The sequence below is a fragment of the Physella acuta genome, unplaced genomic scaffold (genome assembly GCF_028476545.2).
Source record: "Physella acuta isolate Inbredline_101_S28 unplaced genomic scaffold, ASM2847654v3 ptg000963l, whole genome shotgun sequence".
NCBI classification, from domain to species: Eukaryota; Metazoa; Mollusca; class Gastropoda; family Physidae; genus Physella; species Physella acuta.
In genome coordinates this window covers 49,256-74,544 of record NW_026732480.1, presented here as the reverse complement: position 1 = coordinate 74,544, position 25,289 = coordinate 49,256, and the positions used below count along the sequence as shown (strand labels likewise).

General features: G+C 41.3%; 1 protein-coding gene across 6 annotated transcripts in view; it reads left to right on the top strand.

Annotated features, from left to right (window-relative positions):
• The window catches only part of LOC131953886 (RNA binding protein fox-1 homolog 2), a 58,757-nt gene that overhangs the window by 19,969 nt on the left and 13,499 nt on the right, over window positions 1–25,289 (top strand). For 3 of the 6 annotated variants that reach the window (XM_059317307.1, XM_059317305.1, XM_059317304.1), the window contains exon 1: window positions 22,939–23,198. The exons of 1 other annotated variant lie outside the window; for it this stretch is intronic. In XM_059317307.1, coding sequence (XP_059173290.1) covers window positions 23,094–23,198 — 105 coding nt within the window. In that variant the 5' untranslated portion in view covers window positions 22,939–23,093. Of the gene's footprint in view, window positions 1–7,913; window positions 8,347–13,522; window positions 13,827–22,938; window positions 23,199–25,289 lie in introns of those variants that run through there. 2 more of the 6 variants (XM_059317310.1, XM_059317308.1) reach the window with 2 other exon arrangements.

Here is a 25,289-nt window from a genome sequence, read left to right as displayed (position 1 = left end):
CTAGTTGTGGCTGAATGCGTATCCCACACAAGAGAGAAGTATCAGATTTTTGTTTTAGTTTAGCTGGGTTAGCTTTTAAGTTTAAGTAGTATAGAATTAAACAGAGGGCTACAATTGTAGTAGAGTAACTAATGTCCAACAATGTTTACGTGAATCCATGTTAACATGGTTTCAATTGTGGCACCCTTTACGTAGCGTGTTTAAACTCTAACCCTATGTGACTAAAGTGCCTGAGGTAGCATATACACAAACCAACAACTTCAAAAACACAACGTCTCCCCCCCCCCCCTCCTCCACCACCACATCCCCGAACGAATTAGAGTTTTTATAGAAAATATATACTTTTACCAGTGTCCGCCCCCCCCCCCTCCACCCCCTCACCTGAAAATTTCAACTGCCCCCACCCCCCACCTGGGTATGATCTGCAGGTGTGTGGGTTGTTCTGTGGATGTGTGGTTGTTCTGTGGATGTGTGGTTGTTCTGTGGATGTGTGGTTGTTCTACAATTATATGTGGGTGATGTGTAGGTTGTTGTAAAGGTATGTATTGGTTGTTATGTAAGATATGTGAGGTATGCTCTACAGGTGTGTGTGGGTTCTTCTGCAGGTGTGGGTGTGTGGGTTGTTCTACAATTATGTGTGGGTTGTTCTACATGTATGTGTGGGTTGTTTTAATTACAGGTGTGATTGGGTTGTTCTACATGTATGTGTGTTTTTCAACAAAGGTGTGTGTGCGTTGTTCTACAGCTGTGTGTGTGTGTGATTTTTCTACTGGTGTGTGTGTGTGTGGTGTCATGCAAAGGTGTGAGTTTTTGTGACAGCAGCCTGGCATTATGCGATGCTCACGTCATACATTGACCGTTCTGCTGTGTCTTAAGACGCCCAACTAATTTCACGAACACTTATTGATTTCAACACGTTGTTGGGGACACTTTAGAAAACCAAGATGAAAAAGTTTCATCGTTTTAAATGGACAAAACAAATACTAGAAACAGTTTAAATGGAGAAAAAAATAAATCAATATTATCTCTATTTTAATGGGGGTTTTTTCCCCTTTAAATTGTACACTTTTTTTCGATTAAAAAAATCGTACTGCTGGTATTGTAATAGGGGTATGCTAAGCCCTTACTGTTTTGCTTAACATTTTGTGCTCGCTGTAAAAGTCCTCTGTAAGTTTGGTATTCATATCATCATTCTGATTCGATTATAGTGGAGAAGGTAGTGGGTAAAGTTAAAGAAACCATTTTATGGTATGTTGATAAGAACAATGACGCGTGTGGAGGTTGTTCGCATGCCGGCGGTAAATAGATCACACCCTGTAGAGGTAACACATTTTAGATTGTCTGCCGGTGATAGGCTATCTGCAACAGTCACTTGCACGCCATACTTCCCATCCATCTTTTGTTGTGGGTTTTAAAACTAAGAGACTAAAATAAAAGAATTTTAATTTTTTTTAAGAAAAAAAAAACCTTATTCCCAAGAGTAAGTTTAAATGCGATTGTAAATGTTTTATGAAGAGACTCGGACAATGAAATTCAAATACCTCGTTAATGGTTGCTGATTACACGCTTAATCTGATGACTATTTTGTAAATCTTTATAAAAAATGTATGATTTACAACAGTAAAAACGGTCCTGTAAATTAAAAAAAAAATCTAATTTTTCAAGTTCGATTTTTTTTAGAACAATGCACAATCTATGACAATAAAGTTGGTTACGTGATCTTATCTATTTTATATCTATTTTCTCCTTTTTCTAAAACTCGAAAAAAAAATCAAAAAGAAAAAAAAACCAAAATGGTATTCGTTCCACTCATCACATTTTTTATACCCTGAATTTGTGTTTTATTTTTTAGTTTCTTGGTCAATACTTACCATAGCCAGGAATGAATCTACAATTGGGTAAAAAAAAATATTGCAAAACTTTTTCTTAGTTAGAGGACTCAGGACTAGTTTTATTTCCCATGATCCTCATCAGTTCCTTGACGGTAACTTAGATCACGTGATTCCCGTCCTAATGGCTCCCGAGGCTCCCTAATGACTCACCGGCTCCAGTACAAAAAAAATCTCACTTGGTCATGGTCGCCTGGGATTTCTAACGGACAATCATTTGTTAAAGGGGATCGTTGGGGAACAGCTCGGGGATCCCTGACCCCCGAGTTGATCGACAATCAACTGGGGGGGTCAGGGATCTTTAGCTTACAATGTACTCGGGTCTCTAGCTAACAACCGACTCGGGGTTCAGATATTTCTAGCAGACCATCAAATGTAACTAGATACAAGTGTTTTTACTCTTGTTTTTATCTCATTGGCTTTTTCTATCTTGGTTCTTCCTCACCTCATCGTTACGTTTAACTCTTCTTTTACTCTAACTTCCTTTATCTTCATTCTATGACTCTCCTCTTACCAGACGTTCCTTTTCTGTATCTTCCCTTTTTGAACCTTCCTTTTCTGGATCTCCCTGTTCTGAATCTTTCTTTCCTGGATGTCTTTCCCAGATTTTCCTTCGCCAGCTTCCTTTCCTGGATCTTCCTTATCTATATTTACATCTCCTGGATCTTCCTTTCTCAGATCTTCCTTTCCCAGATCTACCTTTCCTAGATCTACCTTGCCTGGATCTTCCTTGCCTGGATCTTCCTTTCCTGAATCTTTCTTTCCCAGATCTATCTTTCCTAGATCTATCTTTCCCAGATCTACCTATCCTGTATCTTTCTTTTCTGGACCTTCCTGTTTTAAATCTTCCTTGTCCGTCACTTCCTCTCCAGCCACTTCCTGTTTTATCCCTCCCACTCGCCGACTCACCGCGGCAGACAACACCAACTAGCACCGGAACCTGATCTACACAGCCTCGCTCTGATATACTGACGTAAATGGCGGGTTAACAAACAATGGCACCCTCGTCCTTCCTGCAACATCAGTCTGACACGGTAGACGGAGCACGGTGCCGCTATTGACCAGCGTTCTACATCACTTCCGGTGGCGAGTCGCTTCTTTGTCCGCCAGCGGTGAGGGACAAGGATTATTGATCAATCGAGATTAGCCCTAGTTAGTGGGAGCAGAATTTTGATTGGACGAACGGTGAACGGTTGAATTGGATGACGAAATGATGTGTGTGTGTGTGTGAGAGCATGTGTGTGTGAGCATGTGTGTGTGTGTGAGCATGTGTGTGAGTAAGAGAGAGAGAGAGAGAGCAAGTGTGTTGATGACTGACCCGTAGCGTAAACTGGCTCGATGGTGACCTTAACATCGCAATAACCTGGTTCTATCCTAATTAAAACCTTGCAATAAGATGGTTCTATCCTAATTCAAACATTGTAATAAGATGGTTCTATCCTTATTCAAATATTGCAATAACCTGATTCTATCCTAATTCAAACATTGCAATAACCTGGTTCTATCCTAATTCAAACATTGCAGTAAGCTTGCCTTATCTCCCATCTTGGTGTATTTGAATAAAAGGGAAGCAACCTTTTACAAACCAATTATTTAACTCAAGGGCCGGTAAGTAACGGAAACTAAACCACAAAAGCAATTAAACTAACGAATCGCGTTATATTAGCTTCATTAACTCTCCTGATAAACCTTAAAAAAAATATTTATGTAATTTAAAAACAAAACGGTATCGATACCGACCATCTAAGAATTGTTCCAGACGTCGAGTAAAACGATACCCCCACCACCCCATCACGTGATCTGTAGGCGTGGCTTGTTTACATCTGTATTTCGAATACGCTATTTATAGTTTATCAAATTATTTCCGCATTTGTGCGGACCGGATTATGGGAGGGGTGGGGTTAGACCCATGATGGAAACTCTCGGTAAGGAAAACAGACACCCCCCCCCCAACACCTCCTCGGTTAAATCAGATCTCAGGGAGTCACGCAAAAATACATTGATCAAAAAATAACTTTATTTTTTCCCGAACATTGCTGTCATAAAAATATAAAAAAGTAAAGAAAAAGTAATATCTTTATATCATAAAACTGCTGTTTTTAGATTTTATTTTGATAACGTTACTTGAAAACGCAGAGGGGCGATTTTTTCAGTGTTATCTTTGCATACATATTCTCCGCCTGCAAAGTTATTAATACATTCTGCTATTTCGATGGCAGGTTTATTTTATTATTTTTTTTCAAACAGAATTTCGTGGGCTTAAAAAAAAATCACATCAACAAAAATATATCTTTAAAATATAAAAACACCAGCCAGTGAAGCCCTAATTGGCGAGCAACGTGAGAACCCCTCTCAGCCCGTGTGACAGTGTTCATTTATTCAAGGAAATAAAAGGCTCAGCTCTTGCTGGGCTTTCTCTCGCGTCACCGAGGGTCTAATTTACGTCCGTCGATACATCACGGGCCAGACCACAAGTCCAGAGCTGTGTAGAGCCTACCCCCAATCCCAGAGCCGTGCAGAGCCTACCCCCAACCTCCAACCCCAGGGCCGTGCATAGCCCCCCATCCTAACCCCCATCCCCAGGGCCGTGTAGAGCACCCCACTCACCCCAACCAACACCACGTCTAGTCATTTTCTGTCTCGCACTGTACGAGATGTACAATCAAGTGTAACGAATATTTATTTTATATAGGTAATGGTAAAGTCTTGACCGAAAAGTTTAAGACATGCTGTATAGACTATTACGTAAGTAAAAAAGCGTTATGGGGTGGCGGTTTTTTTTTCGATAGCCGGTACAATATATATTGCGATATTAAACCCAAATATACTGTATCGTTTTAAGTCGTTACATTTGTAAAAGATGCAACATTTGTAAGATGTTAATTGTTCTTGGTGGTGGGGTGGTTGAGGCATGATTTGAAAGGTCTAGGTCAGGGGTCGGCAACCTGCGGCTCGCGAGCCGCATGCGGCTCTTTTGATATCAAGATGCGGCTCTCCAGCTCCTTGAACAAATACTAATAATCTTAATAAAAAATAAAATATTTGAAATAAAAATAATGTTAGTGGCTCTTTAATACAAGGGAAATTTTGAAAATTGTAACTTTTGGCTCTTCCGCTTCAAAAGGTTGCCGACCCCTGGTCTAGGTTACCATTTGTAAAGGGGGGGGGGGGTTGCGCTATTTGTAAGGGGGGCACCATTTGTATGTGGGCATCATTTGTATGGGGGCACTATTTGTCTGGGGGTGCTTTTTGTATAAGGCCAACATTTTTTAAGGAGCCACTATACGTGCAAGGATCTAGCATTTGTAAGGGGCCATCATTTTATGGGACCATTATTTGTAAGTGACCCGTTGAATATGCCATCATTGGTTGGGTTCATTGGTTTGGTTGGAAAAAAAGCCATCGTTTTTATTGAACTGCATTTATGAGGGCCAAACATACTTAAGTGGTCAACATCTGCAAGGGAGGCCAACATTGATAAAGATCCACACTCAGCATAGGGATAGGGCCAACCATTTTATTGAGCCATCGGCCATCGTATATGGTCACATAAAATTACACTCCTCCCCCACCCCACCGTCTTCTCTCGCACACCTGCCCACCATATATTAAATAATCTCCCCCCCCCCCACACACACACACACACCCGCGGGTAACGATAAGACTCCCAGATTCTCATCAACTGCCGCTAATGACCTTCTCATTACCGACACCCCAAAGATGGACGAACGTGCCAGAGTGAGCAGAGCCTTACGCGGCCTCGGCTCTCACAAAGGAGCTCCTTGTTTAGTCATCTCGGGCGTCAGAGATAAAAATAGAACGCCTTCCCCGTAACCCTCCCCTCCCTTCCCCCCCCCCCCCCCGCGCGGTTTACCCTTTTTTCTTTAAAAAAAAGTTCGTCTGCTGTTTTGATTAAATCGTATTAAATCGTATAAACGTTAACGGGGAGGAGAAACAGAATCTCCGAAGGATTGAAGGGCGCTGTTTGTTTGTTTGTGTGTGTGTGTGTGTGTGTGTGTGTGTGCGTGCGTGAGAGCTCGAGCTATGTGTGTTTTTATGTTTCTGGCTAACCTCTCGCGAGACAGGGCTATCTGTTACTGGGTGCAAACCTAAATAAGATTAGGTTTTAGATTCTTAAAAGTACTGATTACAGAGAGGGGAGGGGTGGGTGAAAACAGAAAGGAGGGGGGGGGGGGGTGTCTAGAACGTGGTGTGTCTGTGCAATGCTCGTGCGTCCCTGCGTGAGTAATCTCCTACCTGCTAGCTGGGTTATCACGGTGTTTACGATACGGAGGCCCTCGATGTGCGGGGTGCTCAATGTGCGGGGCCCTCGATGTGCGGGGTGCTCAATGTGCGGGGTGCTCAATGTGCGGGGCCCTCTATGTGCGGGGCCCTCTATGTGCGGGGTGCTCAATGTGCGGGGTGCTCAATGTGCGGGGCCCTCTATGTGCGGGCCCTCTATGTGCGGGCCCTCTATGTGCGGGGCCCTCAATGTGTGGGGCCCTCTATGTGCGGGGCCCTCTATGTGCGGGGCCCTCTATGTGCGGGGCCCTCAATGTGCGGGGCCCTCTATGTGCGGGGCCCTCTATGTGCGGGGCCCTCAATGTGCGGGGCCCTCTATGTGCGGGGCCCTCTATGTGCGGGGCCCTCTATGTGCGGGGCCCTCTATGTGCGGGGCCCTCAATGTGCGGGGCCCTCATTGTGCGGCCCTCAACGCTGGAAACGCTTGTGTGGTGTGAGATAGCCGTGTCTAGTGATCCTTTGTGTAAGGGCAGGAGTTGAACAGGGCGGGAGTTTGTGGTGGTGGTGATGGGAGAGGGGATGTAGTACTCAGTTGTGGTAAACACACCGGCCTTGAATATGTACAACAACACATCACTCATGGATGTTTATCACATATAAAGTGTTATCTTCTGTGTGTACGACACATCCATTGCGTGTGCGGTCAAGCGAAAAAGAAAAAAACCTTGAAAAAAAAATTCTTACTAAAAATAGCACAAAAAACCCTTGTTATGACTGTTCCCGTATTGCCTTGTTATGACTATCCCATTATTGATATTAAAAAAAACACATTATAGAATCTGTATTGAATACATAGCTAAAAACACGAGTGTACTACACATTAGCACAGTGCCCTGCCTTTTCATGCTAATTCTATCAGCCTAATGGGTGGGCCGTCGACATGTTTACCTAATGTTTATATTTATAGACTAAGCCATGTGCTGGGGCTAAATGAGGGGGGGGGGTGTAGAGGGGGGTGGCTTGACGTGTAGGCACATAGGAGTGTTATTTAATACAATCTCTGGTGCCACCACATCCTACCTCTATCAGGTTGTTTATTTAACTGTGCCTGTTTTGTGTGCCTCCAGTTGAAACTGCGATGTTTAAAAAAATATCAACCAATCACATGCATGTGTTTACTTAAACGTCAACAACACGTTAAGGGTCTAGAATTATATTACCCCCCCCCCCAACGGTATAGTTTGTGTGTGTTAGTTTTAGGGTTAACTTGCGGTTTCGTGTTTACGACTCTGTGATAATAATTCATACCCGTGTTTTACTACAACTTGTGTACCACCAATAATGATATTCAACCTCAAACAGCCCTAATTAATTAAATCAGCAAGGCTAATGTATCGGTCATACCAGCTTCACTGTTACTATTTTTTTTTAAATGTCAGTAAAGATTATTTTACAATCTCGAGAAATCAACGTAATTTGTCCAGAACTAACCGAGACGTCACAATGTAAACATTGACAATCACTCACAAACCCAGCTATCGATCGTCACCCTACGCTTCCTAATGAACCTGACCGGAGTTAGCCGATGTGAAGAAAAATCCAGGGGGGTGGGGTGAGAGAAGGGATAGACTGGACCACTAAGTCGTAGTAGCGCGAATAACACTGCCTTCCACCACCACCCCTTCTCTTCTTTTGGTGGCTGTGTGGGTTGGCCGTACCCGCTAAAGCTACCCGGAGCCTTATTTTTTTTTTAAACAGCGAAGAAAGAAAATTTTAGAAGGAAAAAAAAAGACAGCGCGGGTGAGAGTTGAATCTTTACGGCGGGGGTGGGTGGCGGAGGTGACAGTGTAGCAGACGACCATTCAGTCCATCTGGCACGATTCGTTGATCCATAATAGCTGCGCACCGAATATCGTGGCATGAATCAGCCCAGCTTCTCTTTATGCCGGGCCCCTCAATCATTTCAGTCTTTGTTGTCTGGGGGACAGTCAAACTTTTCCTGTGTTGTCACCCTGCGAACGGTGCAGTTTTATTTTTTTTTGGCTAGATCTAGGAAGTGAACGATTTAAAACTGTTTATACTCCTGATCAAGGAGGTAAATACTATTTAGATCAACTAATTTACGTGAAAACACATCTCTACACGCTCTGACGATATTTTTAGCTCGAGTGACCTACTTTAGCCAGTCATCATGGTCTGCTCCGTGATAATCAAGGTTAGATTTTTATATTCGTTCGCACAAGTCTTATTTATTTTTTAACCTTTAACTTCTACCTTATTTACGTTCTAGTATTAACAATAATTCTTATTTTGTATTCGAATTTACTAAACCAAACAAGCAGGCTGGTTCCGCAAAGATCTAGATCTAACACAGTATGATTGTTTACTTGGCCTTGACAGTGTGTTAGTCACAATGTGCCGCCTTCACACCGCCCCTTCTCCGTAGTCTCGCGCTAACAAAGCTTTTATTTTGAACTGTTAGCCCAAGGCTCTACCCTGTATTTAAAACAAAATACAAAATACAAAGCTTTTATTTCAACTGGATTGTATTTTATTTAAATATTTAAAAAATAATTTCTAATCGGCTGAATTAAGCTTTTTTTTTTTTTTTTTTTTAAAGAATCATTCACCACCGTCATTTTCTTCATCGACGTGTTGTCGTCTGCTACGCCGCCATAGGCCTAACGAACAGCTGTCAAGGGGTACAATATACCAGTAATTTTATCGATTTTGACGTGCATTTGCACAGTTATTCCCCGTTGCATGTATCCAGTGTTTGACCCATCTCAAAGGGTTTTTCGAAACTCATTAGAAAATGAATGGGAAGGCATCAATAGGGATGTTTGGGTAATAAAACGTTATCTGTAGTGTACTGCTTTTACTCAGCTCATTCATTTGCAGTAATATCTCGTTTTAATGTTTGTTTAAACCCCGACCAGAAATTAATGCTAGTCTAATTAGAAAAATACATACAAAATATTTTCTTTTTTTTTAAAGAGACGTTTTTATACGTCCCGTTCGTAACAAATTATAGTAATTACATTAAAAAAATATGGGCAATGGTCTGTCACTGAAGATAATCACAGGCCACCCTCCCCCTCCCCCCCTCAACTCTCTCTTCCCGCGAGACACTGATGGCTCACTAATTTAAAACAGGGCAAATTAGTTTTACAAATTGATTACTAATTGTGTCGGTGTATGTGGTCAATAGTTGTGGTCAATATCCGTACCATAGAGCTAGTCTCATGAGGGTTTTGTGTGTGTTTCGTGTTGATCGCTGGTATGTTATGTACACATACTTAGACGGATTTCGCCATATCCTGCGTTTGTTTTAAAAAAAGTTCTATCTGGCATCTGAAGTACACAGATTTTGAAAATACCAAGCCTTAAATTAGATCCAAAAGTCCCAAACCTTACATGGATTGCTAAAGTACCAATCCTGTACCCGTTCCAAAAATACCAATCCCTATACCGGTTCTAAAATTATCAGTCCCTTTACCGGTTCTAAAAGTTCCCTTCCTTAAAATGGTCCCAAAAGTAAAGTTACCCTTTTTAGATCTGGCGATGCATGTGGCAGATGAAGTCGAGTACACCTGTTTCTGTCACCTCGACATAGGAAGGGATAGTGTGGTCAGCACCGTGACCAGCCACCATAACTTTACCTAATGTGAGTCAGGTACCAGCTGAGTGGACTCAGGGACGTCCTTTGACCTTGAACATGGTACCCAAACTCGAGACTTTCGGGTTAGCAGTCGTTTGCTGGTCCCAAACCTACCAATCCTTCTACTGGTTTGATATGTACCAATCCCCACATTGGTTCATAAAGTACTAATCCCTTTATTAATCCCTATACTGATTCCAAAAGTATGAATCCCTATACTGATTCCAAAAGTATGAATCCCTATACTGATTCCAAAAGTATGAATCCCTATATTGGTTCATAAAGTACTTATCCCTACATTTATTCATCAAGTACTAATCGCTGAATTGGTTCCTAAAGTAGCTGAAATAGCTCGTATAGTTTTCAGACTGGTTGCCAAAGCTCCCCATGGAAAAGGTTATACATATCTAGTTCCATCAGAGATCACATATCTCTTGTTCACACTTTACCCTCCCCTTCTCACAACTCCTGACAATCAAAGTGAGTACTTCAAGTAAGGGTGCCACTTCCAGGTATGTGGGAGGTGGGAGGTTGGGGTGGGGGTGGAGGAGGATAGTAGCACAGGTGATAGCACCATCAATTACATTAGTGCCAGTAGCACTTATGACACTAACAACACTGGTGCTATATTAGTAGCGCTATTCAAATAGCACTTTCTCAGTAGCAACGTCCACGTTAGTACTGCTACTTAGTTCTGGCCCGTTAGTACTGGTCTAAGTAGTAGCTCTGGTCCGATGGCACTGGTCCGGTAGCACTGGTCCGATAGCACTGGTGTGGTAGCTCTGGTGTGTTAGCACTGGTGTGGTAGCTCTGGTATGGCAGCACTGGTGTGGTAGCATTGGTCTGATAGCACTGTTTTAGTAGCTCTGGTCTGGTAGCACTGGTCTGGTAGCACTGCTTTAGTAGCACTGGTCCGGTAGCATGCTAGAGCAGAATTGTACCACAAAATTCCTTGTAACACCGATGTTGAGTTATCTTTTTCCCCCTTACACTATTCCTCCCGATATTAGCCGTACCGTGTTTTGTACATCTTCTCTCTCCCCCCCCCCTCCCTTAATGTATTTCACCCTCGACATAGTCCCCCGCTCCCCTCCTCTATTGACCTTTCTTATGCACTCCCTCCACCTTGACATATAGCCTACCCTCTCGATAATGAACTCCCCCGTTAACAAACCTCCCCACCCACGTCGTATAGATATCTTAACAACCTCGATATAACACGACGCTTTGGGTATATTCGTATCTCCACGATATAGATCTAATACGTCTGTTGTAAAGTCTTATTTGGTGGGGAAAAAAGTTAACCACTGGGGGGCAAGTTTGTAGAGATACTTTACCTAAAGGACACACGAACATTTAAAACACTTTTGGGATTTCCTTTTGTCCAGTCGCGGATCACTTACAAATCCACAGAGTGTCTTGTGCGAGCACGGACACTGTCCACTGTCCAGGGCTAAATTGCTGGGGCGCCTACTGTGGATTTGTCGCCAGGTGAACTCTACTTCACCTACTGACCGTCTCATCCAAAATATCCTTTTTTTTCCCAACATGATTTTTTTCAAAACATTTTTTTCGAATGAACATTGTTTACATAGTACATATTTTTCTCAATAGTGGGCCTACCTCGTAAATATTTTTTAACTTCCTCAGGGGCCTAGTATTCACCATACCAATATACTTTATAAACGCGTGTATGACTTATGTGCCGGATTTAAAAAAAAAAAAACAGTTCCTTTCGGTACGCCGTGTTTTCCTCGCATTGTACTTTCCTCTTTTGTTTTTAAAAATTCTTTTTACCCATTTCTCGGGGATTCTCAGAACGTTTCCCACGACACACCCCGACACACGCTACCCAACTGTGTACCTCTGCCAACTACTGTATGCGTGTGAAGCCTGAGTCCCTGCCAGTTTGCTAAGGAAGACAGGGCGTATCTCTCATCTCAAGTGCCGCTGGAACTTATCCAGTAGCTTCTCGCACACACACAAATTCTTCTTTTAAATTTAAGACGTAAGCTAACCTTACTTGTCGCTTTCTGCAATTCCACACATTATTTTAGTAACATTTATATTCGGATTTGAATTGACGAGCTTCCGCTTCATAGCCACCTTTTCAAAGTTTTTAAAATATGCCTAACTTACAACGCACTACCAGCCTGGAGTAATTATCCGTCGTTATAATAATTATAATCAAGTCCTGCGACCACAGCCTCCCCATCTCTAGCGACCCCTAGTTCCCCATGGCTCTAATGACCCCAGTTCCCCATGCCTCCAATGACCCCTGTCTCTAACGACCCTGTTCCCACTGTCTCTAATTACCCCAGTCCCTCTGTCAATACTGACCCCAGTTCCCCTGTCTCTAGCGACCCAAGTCCCCCCTGATAGCAACCCCAGTTCCCACTGTCTGTAATGACCCCAGTTCCCACTGTTTCTAGTGACCCCAGTTCCCACTTTTTCTAGTGACCCCAGTTCCCACTTTTTCTAGTGACCCTAGTTCCCACTTTTCTAGTGACCCCAGTTCCCACTTTTTCTAGTGACCCCAGTTCCCACTGTCCTAATGACCCCAGTTCCCCCTGTTTCTAGTGACCCCAGTTCCCCCTGTTTCTAGTGACCCCAGTTCCCATTGTTTCTAGTGACCCCAGTTCCCATTGTTTCTAGTGACCCCAGTTCCCCTTGTTTCTAGTGACCCCAGTTCCCCTTGTTTCTAGTGACCCCAGTTCCCATTGTTTCTAGTGACCCCAGTTCCCATTGTTTCTAGTGACCCCAGTTCCCCTTGTTTCTAGTGACCCCAGTTCCCCCTGTTTCTAGTGACCCCAGTTCCCATTGTTTCTAGTGACCCCAGTTCCCATTGTTTCTAGTGACCCCAGTTCCCATTGTTTCTAGTGACCCCAGTTCCCATTGTTTCTAGTGACCCCAGTTCCCACTGTTTCTAGTGACCCCAGTTCCCACTTTTTCTAGTGACCCCAGTTCCCACTGTCTCTACGAACACCTACACAACAACCCCATTGTGTTGATCTTGGCTATTAGCGCCGCCGCCGTGTTATTTCTGTTAGGCCGAACTGTTAATGAAACAAATATATTCTTAGCAGCATCAACATTTCTCCCCCTCCTCTGCTATTAGCCGTTTCATAGCCCGAATCTCACATCTGCCCCGGCTACCGTGCCGCCACCCGCTCCCCCTCTTACTCTCAGGCGTGAGTAGATTTATTTCTTCGTCTACTGGCTCAAATTTTCTATTTTTATTTTCACCCCCCCCCCCTCCAAACACTCATCTACACATATGTAGACGCATCTCGTAGAGGCACAGCGAATAGCTTTAACCTAATTCCATTACATCTGGACCTAGAAACGGTAAAGATAAATATTTCCAGCCCTCGGCGTGTCTTCGAGAACCCTGAAAAGTTTGGAACCAGGAGTAGAGTACTAACTTTAATACCTCCCCCCCCTCCCCATTTTATTTCAGGTAGTTAGATACCAGCATCAGTAATGGCCTCCACCATACCGTAAATCTGAAAAAAAAAGTTTTTCCTCCAGATTCCGTTTGATCACACTTATCAGTAGCACACCCTTCTCGCGTTACCCTCAGACTCTGGAGAAACAGAACCGTCCAATCGGCGAGCCAGGTTCCTCGCCATCTTTTGGGTTAACGGCCAATGAAATGAGCTTCTCTGCTCGTGACCTCTGACCTTCATGTGCGTCTTGAGCCCGGTCTAGCATCCAGCCTAACGTTGAGTCTTAGAAGAGAGAAATACCGTGCCTAGTTCACGTCTACCTACGTACGGACTCGCCTACTTTTTCTTGAGTTTTTCTTTGTTGTATCAACCTAACGGCAGCGGACCATCTTAGTTTTTGTTTTGTTTAAACTTTGACAAAGTTTTGAGTTATAATTTTTTTTGTTTTCGTGCGTGTGGAACTAAAGGCGAATTAGCCTAAATATCAAGCCCTGGCACAGCAGGGGAATTTACCTTTAAGCTCAGTACCGATAAAGACCTGCTTCAATGATGATGTGGCCGACCCCCATAGCTGCGAAACCACTGGTAAACCATTATTTTTATCCTGGACGGCTTAACGCTTGAAGCCGTTTCACTAATTCACTAATCCAGTTATAATTTACTAACACCATAACCCTTTTTTTTTACATATTACCAACCGTATTAACCTGTTTTTAATTTGGTAGAATAGAATTAGAATGTGCCATCATTGCTTGCGGTTTTGTTTTCGTTTCTTTTTTATACGACGGCTGTATATCTTTATCTGGTTGCAAATGCTAAAGTCGAACGACTTTAACATTCTTAAATTTCTGCGAATAGTTACTTAACCCCCCCCCCCCCCCATTGACTTCTTCTTGTAGGAGACCAGATAGGTAACCCCCCCCCCCCCATTGACCAGATAGGTAACGTCATCGCCCCCCCCCCCCCCCATATCCAGCACCGACGGTCTGCCACATGTACCATATGCCCCGCCCACACACATCACCCGCGTGTTTCACACACATGGTCAACTCATTACGTGCCATGGTTCTTACCGGCTCTGGCTGACTTACACGTGTGTGCTGGGAGGGGGGGGGGGGGGTGGCTTATGTGTGGCGCAGTTTGCTCTAGATATGCCTAAAGTTCACGTGTAATGCCAGGGGCCGTGATGTGCCAGGTTTTCCCCCCATACCCCAGCGGCAGAACGCGAGATACTTGCACCGTACTGGCTTAGCCCTACCCCAGCTGGAGAGATGAACCTACTGACTACGCTGCTTGTTTTAATTTAAAGCATGTCTTCAAAAAGCGTTGCATCACTCAATATTTTTTTAGCCAACTTTTTATTGCTAGTCTAGATTAGATGCAATATTTTCTTTAGCCAACTTTTTATTGCTAGTCTAGTCTAGATTAGATTTAGATGCAATATTTTCTTTAGCCAACATTTTATTACTCTAGTCCAGATTAGATGTCACAGCTCAGAAGAGAAGAGAAAGTTTTGTTTTCTCATAGTCTGCGCACTTTAAAGCATTGTTAACATCGTTTTTGTAACTGCGTTTTTGTTTTAAAATATGGCTCGATTCCTCTTGCTCTATTTAATTAAACTAGAATGAAAGTTTTATACATTATGCAATCTCACTAATTTAACGGGTGCTGCGTTGACCTGTGTTCAGCGAGTCGGCCTATTCTGTTAAAGAAACCTTCGTCCAGTGTTTTTTTCCCCCACGTCCATCGTCTACTCCACCCCCCACCCCACCCCCACCTTCAATCTCCAACCAGGGATGAATAGAAAATATCAGTACTATATAGACACAATGTCCTTAAAACCAGCGTCCTGAAGTTTCAAGTGCGCACCCCCCCCCCCTCCCCATCCCCTCTCTTAGGAAAATGTCTGGAAAAATAACCTGCCCCACCATAATGTATTTATTATCAAACAATCGCACGATCTTTTGAAGTCATGTAAGAATCAACACGACCTTCCCCCCCCCCCCCTCCCTACCCCGCACCTAATATACACCCAAAAGTGGTGCCGCCAACATCTTGTATTAAATTGGGTCACAGGGAAGGAGAACGTTGAGAAACGTTGGTGTACCAGACACGAAATTGATGGGGAACAGGAAAGTTGGATGTGGCGAGCAGGCGAGATGCCCCCCCCCCCCCCATCCTGCGTGATTCATTCAAGAGCCTTATTACGTCATAAAGTTCTGCTGAGTTGTGAGTTTTATTATCACATCTGAGTGCACTGAACTTGTGGGTTTATCAATGCTTGTACGCGACCCTAACTCAAACAGATATGACGCTCTGAACCGTTCTTAACAATACCGATGCCACAAATTAATCTACTAAGCACACACCTTCGATAGGCCGTACTGATTTTTTTTTGTTTTTGAAAGAAGAATTTTTTTTTTTACACAGTGAGTTTGACAAAATAAAAATGCTAGGTCTACGTGTATCCCTCGCCATGTTAAAACTAACCCTACACAGTCCGCCCAAACAGGGCGCCCCCCCCCCCCCCCACACACACACACTGTGTCTGATTGTTATGTTTAGCGTTGACTGACACCTTAGTGTGGACGGCTCACTTGTATTGCGAGTGGCCTATGCTTTGTTTTAAAACTCTCGTTTAGACATAACATTATAGTTGAGGCAGAGACCGAGCTTACATCCGAGTTTAATAAAAAAAAGTTTTTGGAGCTTCGCTAAAGAAAATAAGCATTGTCAGCAAGCCTGGAAATTTAAAAAAAAAATAATTCTGGTGTGATGTCAGACATGCTTGTCATTTTTTTTTTCGAATGAGGATAGCACGTTAGGAACCGCAACTCAATGTGGATGCCAATAGCAATGCCGATCAGGATTGTGTCCCCTACATCCAATCAAAACATTGTAAGGATTCTTCGATTGTTGATTTTATTCTCGTGTTGTTATTGTTTGTTTTATATGCCGCAGATTGATTTTTTTTTAAAAATTCTTACCGAAATCCATCTTTTTCTGAATTCTCTCCCGAATTTGGCACGCTTTACGGATTACTATACAAAGTATTTAAATGTCACCAGACCGGTTTGGTGAAAAATTAATGCTGGTTTAACCGAAGCCAAGTTAATTGCATTTCTATTTTCCTTTTACATTGATACGTATGCTTCGTTGGCACTATTATATATATATATATATATATATATATATATATATATATATATATATATATTTATTTATGTATGTATTATACATATCTTAGAAAGAGAGAGAGAGAGAGAGAGAGAGAGAGAAAGTGTGAGCACAAGAGGAAAAGAGATTGTGGGATTGTCGTGGCCAAAAAAAGAAAACCGTCTTCCCCATTTCTGCTAGCCAAGCTTAACATCGCACTGGCTCTTACGTTGATAAGCTCTTATTGATTCTCGATCTAGTCTTTTGCCCCGAGCGCCGTCCGTCTCTCCGAAAAAAAAAAACTATTCCCTGTGTTTGGAGTCATTCAGAAGAATGGCCATTCTCGAAGGCAAATTACGTGCTATCTTTTCCTTTAAAAAAATGCTGTAATATTTAGATAGGGCGTCTCTTGTTTTAGTCCCATTTAGTTACTGGGATGGTTGGTTATCTTCTCTTTTTTTTTCTCTCCTTGCTTTGCAGTCTTTGAGGACAAATAGCATTTCCGAATTTAACGTTGATTTCTCATAACATAGTTTGTGTTTAATAGAATTTTGTAAACGAAATAACGATACTTAGTTATTGAAATGCATTTTAGATTATTGGTATTTTAAACACGATAAGAAGAGCAAGATACCAAGCGTATAATTGAGCTGCGTTTTCCGAAAACCCGACTAGAGATTGGAGATTCGGATCACATTGGTCGACAGCCCTCGACCCTCGGCTCGAATTTTGCCCTGCCCAGCGAGCTGTCCCTGCTTCCTTCCGTCTCCTTCCGATGTTATCATCGGGGAATTAGGTTCACGGTTTGACATTCTGGGGAAACTCGCAATCAATAAAGTTTGGCGGAGTTACCCGCCCCTCTGCCTAAAGCCTCTCATTAAAAAAAACCCACTGAAATTACCCGCAAACGAAATGAATTGATCGTATATATAATATATAATTTATTCTCTTATTTTTGGCTAAGCTTTTACCCGAGAAACATAATATTAATCGCGCAATCATAGCAATTGTGTTAAATAAATGTATTTTTTCATTGTTGTAATTTTATGCACATAAAAATTTATTTAAACGTACATCCATGATCGCAGTTCTTAACATATCGCAGACAAATATTTGTTTTTCTTTATTACTACTTTGTTCCTAGCATCGTCATACTATCCTCTTGAACAGTGATACAAAAATAATTTGTGAAGCTAGGCCTAACATAATAAATTGCAACAAAAAAAAGTATTATCCTGCTCATCTTGTAGCCAGACTGTAACCGGACCACTGTACCATCCTTCTTCTCAAATGGCGTTTTTAAAATATCGATTTTGTTGGCGTTTTTTTTTTTTTTTAAATATTTTTACTGCTAGAGCTACAACACATGCAATACGGCCTTTTTCTATGAAGCAAAACACAGTTTTTATGTAATTGGTGTTTATGTATATTACTCATGCTCGTGGAGTTTTGAACCCCCCCCCCCCCCGTTTCATCCCACACCCACCCCGCTATTGTTAGCAATGTAAAACAACCATTGGCTCTCCAACGCTGTAAAAAATAATTGTCCTCCCTCACTGTCCCTCCCCATTTCCCCGTATAATTTTAGGGTTATGTGTTGCTTACATTATTCTAAGCGAATTTTCTTCGGTTCATTTCCATTATATGGTACCAGGGGAACGTCGGTCGGCACCCCCAGCTCGCGCTCCTGTAAATCAATAATTTATGATGTTTTGTATTAGGTTGGGGTTATGACTAGGGCTAACCTAAGGTTAGGGCTTGCGATAGTTATATGTTACATTTGAAGGTATTGATCTATTATGAAAGCGTAACAGTAGATTTAAATGTACCCTAGAAAATGCAATGGAAAATACATTTTTTTAAGTAAATGTACAATACAATAATTACACGATTTAGAATGCGATACATGTTTTGGATTCTGTCCAAACTTATTTAAATTACTAAGTCGATTTTTAAAAGTTAAAAAAAAAATTATTCTGTGTGTATTCGTTTCTTGTTTAGCATATTCAATGGAAAGAGCTAAAAGCCAAGCTCTCTGAAACCACATTAAGCTAAAATGTTTGCAAAATAGCTGATTCCCTGTCTAAAGACCTTTGCCATCACAAATATAAATTTGCGTTTTCATCGATTAGCCATACATTGTGTCTAAAGATACTAAACCTTAGGTTTTTGTTTGTGTTTAGGGCTTGGGTTTTAGCTCGTGGTTATCGGAGATGGTAATGGTAGTTATTTTACTAATAGGTATGGTTAATCAAACCCGGTTACACCTCAGGTCTAAAGTGATTACAGTGTGACATAACCCTGTAGCAAATACACGTTGTGGTTAGTAGATTCGTGTACTACATTTAAACAGACAACACTTATAATAAATAAGGTTACTTTTAAGCACACAATTTTTTTCTATTGCTATGGATGGTTTTGGTCCTGCGACCAGTCTAGAGTCAAATTATATTGTCATTTACCCGCTGACGTGCCTTTTCCCCCTCTCCCCTTAATCTAATATCGCCGACTAAATTAAAGTAATTTCCCGTAATCCTAAAGAAAATTATTGTAGCAGAACTTGCCGGCTGGTTACTCACTCGGGATTGCCTCGACAGTCGACCTTAGTCTCGTCCATTCGCATCACTCCGTTTTGTCTTTTCCCAGCCTCTCGTGGGCTTAGTCCTCATCGCAAGCTGGGCTATGGCGTTCTTTTTTTTTAAAAACATAACCTATTTGTTCTTCTCTTCTTGTTTCTCCTTCTCCTCCTTGCTTCTCTCCATCCCTCCTCCCACCCCCTCTCCCAATCCCATATTCACCCTGCGCTCAGCCTCTGCTGACGAAGACACCCGTATTTTAAAGCTATTCTTCACCGGGCTGCCGGTGACGGAGGGTTAAGAGTATGGAGGGGGTCCAACATAAATTGAGTCCCGACGCCGTTTTCCATGAGCAGTTAGTTACCATGGTTACCCCACAGAAGCCGTTTGTAATTGTGCCAATATCGAGGGAGACTCCAAAATCTGAAGTCTTGAGAGATCAATTGTGAGGGTGGAGAGGGTGGGTGAGGAAAGGAGGGATATCTTTTTATTTTTCGTTTGTTTGTTTTTTGTTTCAGTGGCTTTTTAAATTACATAATGCTCAGAACAATGGTTCGTAAAGATAAAATTCACAACATGCATCTTAAACATTCGCATCGATCTACTCATTAGCTTATTTACTTGCTTTTTGTTTTAGTCCTGAAATTTAGTTTAGAACTAATTAAATATTTGCAGTTTTATGTTCAATGTACTTCAATATTTTAATTAGTTTAATTAATATATCCTTTTTTTCCGTATTCAACTATTTGGTAAGAAAGATAGGGAGTTATAGCTTTGTGGATGTGATTTCTAGTTCTGCAGTGATTAGAATTAAACGTCACCACACTGTATATGAATTATCACTATACGCGTTTATTAATCCACGGGTATTTATTTAACTAACCAAATGTTGAAATGGAGATTGATGGGACGTTATTATTATTCCCCATGTAATGTGTTGTTTTACATGAGATTCATGGACCTTGTTTACCAAATCGGTTCCCCTCGTAATATTGTTTTAACCCTCGCGCCGTGTATCGGTGATAGAAGCACGGTCTACGCGAGACTGCGATGTGAATATTTTACTGAGCGTGTCAAACAGACGACATCCTGTCGATGTGTTTGTTGAACACGAGCTGACATCTGTAATTGCCATCAGTGTGTTGACGTCTGTCTGAGTCAGTCTACCACCAGGCCGGGACCAAATAGACCCACATTGGTACTACTAGTTAACATTAGGCCTACAGCCAAGCCGATGCTATGTCGACTTGTTTTGAAACTCAGCGGTTAAATACACATTATTTACAATTGACATTCACTAGGCCTAATTATCTAATAAACCAAGCTAGCATTAATTAATGGCATTAGTCAATTTTATTTGTAACTTTTTCTTACATTTTCATGTTAAATGCCCACGCACAAAAAAAAATATATTCAAATATTATAAACATTGATTTACGTTATATATTAATTAAAATAATTACACGTATGCACTATTTTCAACGCGCAGTTTTATTCGACTTTACACCCCAGAAGTATTTCGTACATTTTTTTCCGTGTGTTTGGTAAACTAGGTCAGAACTTGGCTTTAGCCGACGTCCAATCACGTGATATGGTGTGCGGCTCATCTATTGTTTTATTTTTCACCCTTCCCTCCTCCAGGCATTGTTTTCCATCCGGATTGCGTGTTAAATGGTCGAAGGTCTCAAGAGAAGCCCGGTGCATTATTCATTTCTTCATCCATTTTGTATCGGCTGTTTGAACCTCGGTTTTTTTTTTAACTTTTTTTTTTCAAACTTAGATCTAGATACCTCTTCGAGTGGACACTTTTTTTTTCATTGATTCCCCAGCAGTTTTCTAGTTTAAATTAAAAACCAAAGTACTTTCATTTAATTTCGGTGCATCAGTAAACTTTTTTTTTTCAACAAAATCTATCGTTGAATATTTAAACATATTTTATACAAGTGTATCCTACATTGCTACGTTGTTGCCCTCAGTGTCCTTTTTTTTTTTTTGAGATTTTCTCACAATCTTTCTAATCAAAATTCGAATACTTGCAGCTAGTCTTTAAAAGTAATTAAATTGACCACGTCAGTTTAGAAAGAATATAATCTCTCACAATTTTTTTTAAATATATAAAAAAACTAACCAACCCCAAATTGTGCGTTACGTCATTCGGTCAGTACCGAGGGGTAAAGAGCTCATACATTTAGTAATTGTCCTCCAGTCATAATCTCTTTATCTGAGTAGTGGATTGGTCTATGTGACTCGAGGGCTTATCTCCCATCCTCCCTCCTCCCTTCCCCCCTCCCCCCACCACTCCAGCATTCAAACAATCCACAAAGAAGTAGCCGGGATATTATTAGAAAATCCCAAAATAACGTTTATAAACCTATCAGGGATTGTCATCGGAAAATTTTCTACAGTCATCTGTAATATCCCCCCCCCTCCCCTTAAAAAATGATAAATTAAAATTAATTTTAATTTATTTTTTTAAATAAAAATTGACCAACTAGTCTATAACGCGCATGTTTGTGTGTTCGTATATTGATGATGTGTTTATTACAAAAAACTACATTTAAAAAGCCATTATATTTGTTTGTTAGACTCCTCTCTTCCCCCCTCCCCCTCCCCCGGTCAAACGATGACCATTATTATAACCGATGCTCGCCTGACCACCACGTGAGACAGACACAAGGAGCATCCCACTGTTAGGACGCGTGCTGCAGATGTCAGCTCACGGCTGTACGTGTGTTGTATTGATCTCCCCGCTGCTGCGTAAAGGCTAAGGGGGAGGGGGGTGGAGGCTGAGAAGAAGAGCCGCGTGTTTGTACAAACTCTCCCCTCGGACCGATAACCTTTCAAACCTCTAGCCTAGTCTCGGTAGGGGATTTAAACGGACATAATTATTTACTCTGTGCTCGTGTACAGTGTTTTGTTCAGTAATTATACCGCATGCTAACTCTGCCCTAATGGATGGTTGGTCTTTTTCAACTGAAATTTAAAAAAAAATAAATAACTTAATGGATTTAAAGAGAGAGAGAGAAAAAGTCTATTTCTCCCGGAGAAAGTTTCATTAACATGTCATTGGTTCTCCTGATTGGATTACACAGACTTGGGATCGTGGAGCCGTTTTAGGGGTTTCTTTGGCCAGGAATCGCCGCCGGAGCCGCTGTCTTCGCCCGACAGAAGGGGGTGTCTGTATTGATCTTGGTCTCGGCGTCCGTGGGTTTTCGTGTGGGGATCGGCTCTGCGACCAGACCACTTGGCAGAACTGGGATGTATGCATAATTCCAAGCCATTTTCAACGGCCGGGCCCGGGGGTAGAGTGTTGTGTCTTCGTGTTGCTTGCGGACGTACTGTGGCTGCCTGAAGCAGAAGATAACGTACAGTGTAATCGTGTGTAGTGATTTATCGATTTCTTCCTTCCGCACTGACCAGTGACTCTACATGGATTTAGTTCTTTAATCTTCTTTGTTCCAGCACGACCGCTGTTCAGTTTTAATGTTTTGTTTTTTTTGTTTCCTGGAATACAAACCTCTTGTTCTTATTCGTGTAGTTATTCTGTGAATATATATTTAAACATCCGTGTACTAGGCTATAGTAACATTCAACATGTGTTAATTGAAAATATTCCTCGCGCGGCCTCATAAATTCGAGTTCATTCTGCGTGGCCATTAACTCTTTGTTATCGGCCAAGTGGAAAGCGTAACATGTTGCGCTTTAGTATCATAGAATGCTAATTGCTAATGAGAGACCCAGCTGTTTTCTTTGTAATTAAGAGTCACGCAGTCAGTGCAATCTGTTGCACACTTGATAAATGCGTCTGTTTAGCTGGGTGTTGCTGCATTCTAAACTATTCACCCTCGACCGGTTGACTCTCGTTTTCGATCGATTTTCCAAAAAAAATAAATACTTAATACACTTTCATTGTTTCGGGTAATTATTATTGTACCATTACAGATTAAAATAAACTTTTTTGTTGTATATTGACTACTGTGCGTTCAAACGAATTGCCAGAAACCTTCTCGGCGCCACCACCAAGAATATAATTACCCCGCTCCATGTATCTTAGACTTTAAAGGCAGCGCTAGCCTACACCTTCTGTTAAACCCCTGTGAAGGATCTCGTAAACTCACTAATGATGATGAAAATGATCGTGAAGGGGGGCTTGCACCCCATAGCTGGACTACCACGGCTGCGCCATGACCACTTACCTTCAGTTGGAGGCGTTATCTTGGCCAAGGTGAAGATGATACAGTCTTTCTTGTTTGTTGTTGGTTGTGTTTTATTTTATGATGTATCCACGTGATTTCAGAAACATACTGTACACGTCTTAATATTTCCAGTCATTACAATTACATTGAAGCATCTTACCGTATTAAAACCATCAAACTCCCCCCCCCCCCCCCCCCACTAATCCTTTTAGTATCATATCAACAACATCATTCATAAACTAAATTCATAAGCTACGAGAAATAACATTTTGGTCCTTGTCCGTTTATTTTTGAAATCCCGTGTCAAAGTTGTTGTTTTTTTTATGATAACCTCTGTCACAAAATTAAAGTTAACCAACTCGGCTCCATTTTCAGCATCCGTCGCTACACTCTTTCGCGTTATAGGTTATATTTTATTAGCTAATTACTATTTATAAGCCATGAACATTGGGAAAAAATGTAGTCATTATGAATACCCATTGATTTTGTTCGCCCATAGCTTTTATTATACATAATGCATACCCAATTAACTTTCTCTTGCTGTTTCATCACAACGAACTGGGGTGACTTTGTCCCGTTTTTTTTTAACCCTCACAAAATGGTTTTTTTTTTTTAAATCACGGATAGGAAATAAGTGTACGCCTATTTTTCTTGGTTTAAAAATGTGTCAGCTGGCTAGATTTAAAGTAAAAAAAAGTTCTCGTTAAGTTTAAAAAAAAAACTTGACTGAAATTAAACTGTTTAACGAGAAGTCAGCACAGCAAGTCTCTATTTTACTTGCTTACAGGAAACAAAGACTTACGAGAAAATGAAGGATGGTTGGTAGAATGTATGTAAGCCTACTCAAATGTTAAAATCGCTCTGATCTAGAAATCTAGATCTAGATTCTAGAACCCAGTGCTTTTTACTACTGCGGGCTACAAAGCGACGGTAGCTAAAGAGTTGAGTCGCAATAGATCTAAATTTAAAATTTTTCGATCTCGATTTAGGCCTACGCGTGTAGCATGCGTATTATTAAAGAAAAATTCGAATAACTGAAAATTTTCATTCCACTAGGTTTTATACGCAGTCTAGACTCAATATACAAATTGGTCATTTTATTAGTATCGGGAAGTAGATAGATCTAGAATAGATATCTAGATCTAGATCCAATCTCCAAGACAAGGTAGATCTAGACAGATTCTTGATTCCAACAGCTGTAAACCGTCTAAATTAATAAATTGTAGTGTGTCTATGTTTCTGTAATGTAAATGCGTCCACGTAAATCGATATTCGTATTTCAAGCATCCGAAATAAAATGCGGTAAAGTCGCAAATCTAGATCTAGATTCTAGTTCTAATAGATTTTTAAAAATCTAGATTCTAGATCTACTAATAAAGGCGCTGTGTAAGCTAGGCCTAGAATCTACATCCCACTACTAGGACATCTAGATCTAATTCTAGATCTCTAAAATCTAGATCGATGATAAACTTTATCACAAAGTTAAACGTGTATATTACTTGAACTTTAGCAGGCCTAGATATATCTAGATCTAGTCTACCTATAGCTCTAAAAAACAATTCAGGTGCAGAAGCTAGATATAGACTAGAGTGTTAAGATAACATCTTCAGTCTTTTAGCCAGCTTCTTTTTATTTTTTAATGAAACATGCTTTTTGGTTGGTTGATATTTTTAAAAAGATCTGTTGCTTATGTACTTATTTTATTGTGTAGGCTAAGATAGATGTTAAACCATACATTTTATTGAATTCTAAAGTGAAAGGAAGATGGGCGTTAGCAGTGGCGTAGTGAGGTCGGGTTTCACCCGGTGCGGCACTTAATGGTGTCACCCCCCAGAGGCGTAGCGACCCTTCCCTGGGACAAACTTTCAAATTTTCGATTTGCACCCCCCCTCAAGTTTTTCTCTATATATTTTGCTATTTTTTGCCTTGGTGTCACCCCCCTAAATGGTGTCACCCGGTGCGGTCCGCACCCCCCGCCCCCGCTCGCTACGCCCCTTGGCGTTAGATATAAGTACTAATTACAATAAATTACATTAGCCTGATGAATTCTAAAGGGTTAATAGTTTTGTTTATAATATTTGATATTTTAAAATCTCATTTAAGTAGGCCTACCTTGTTAC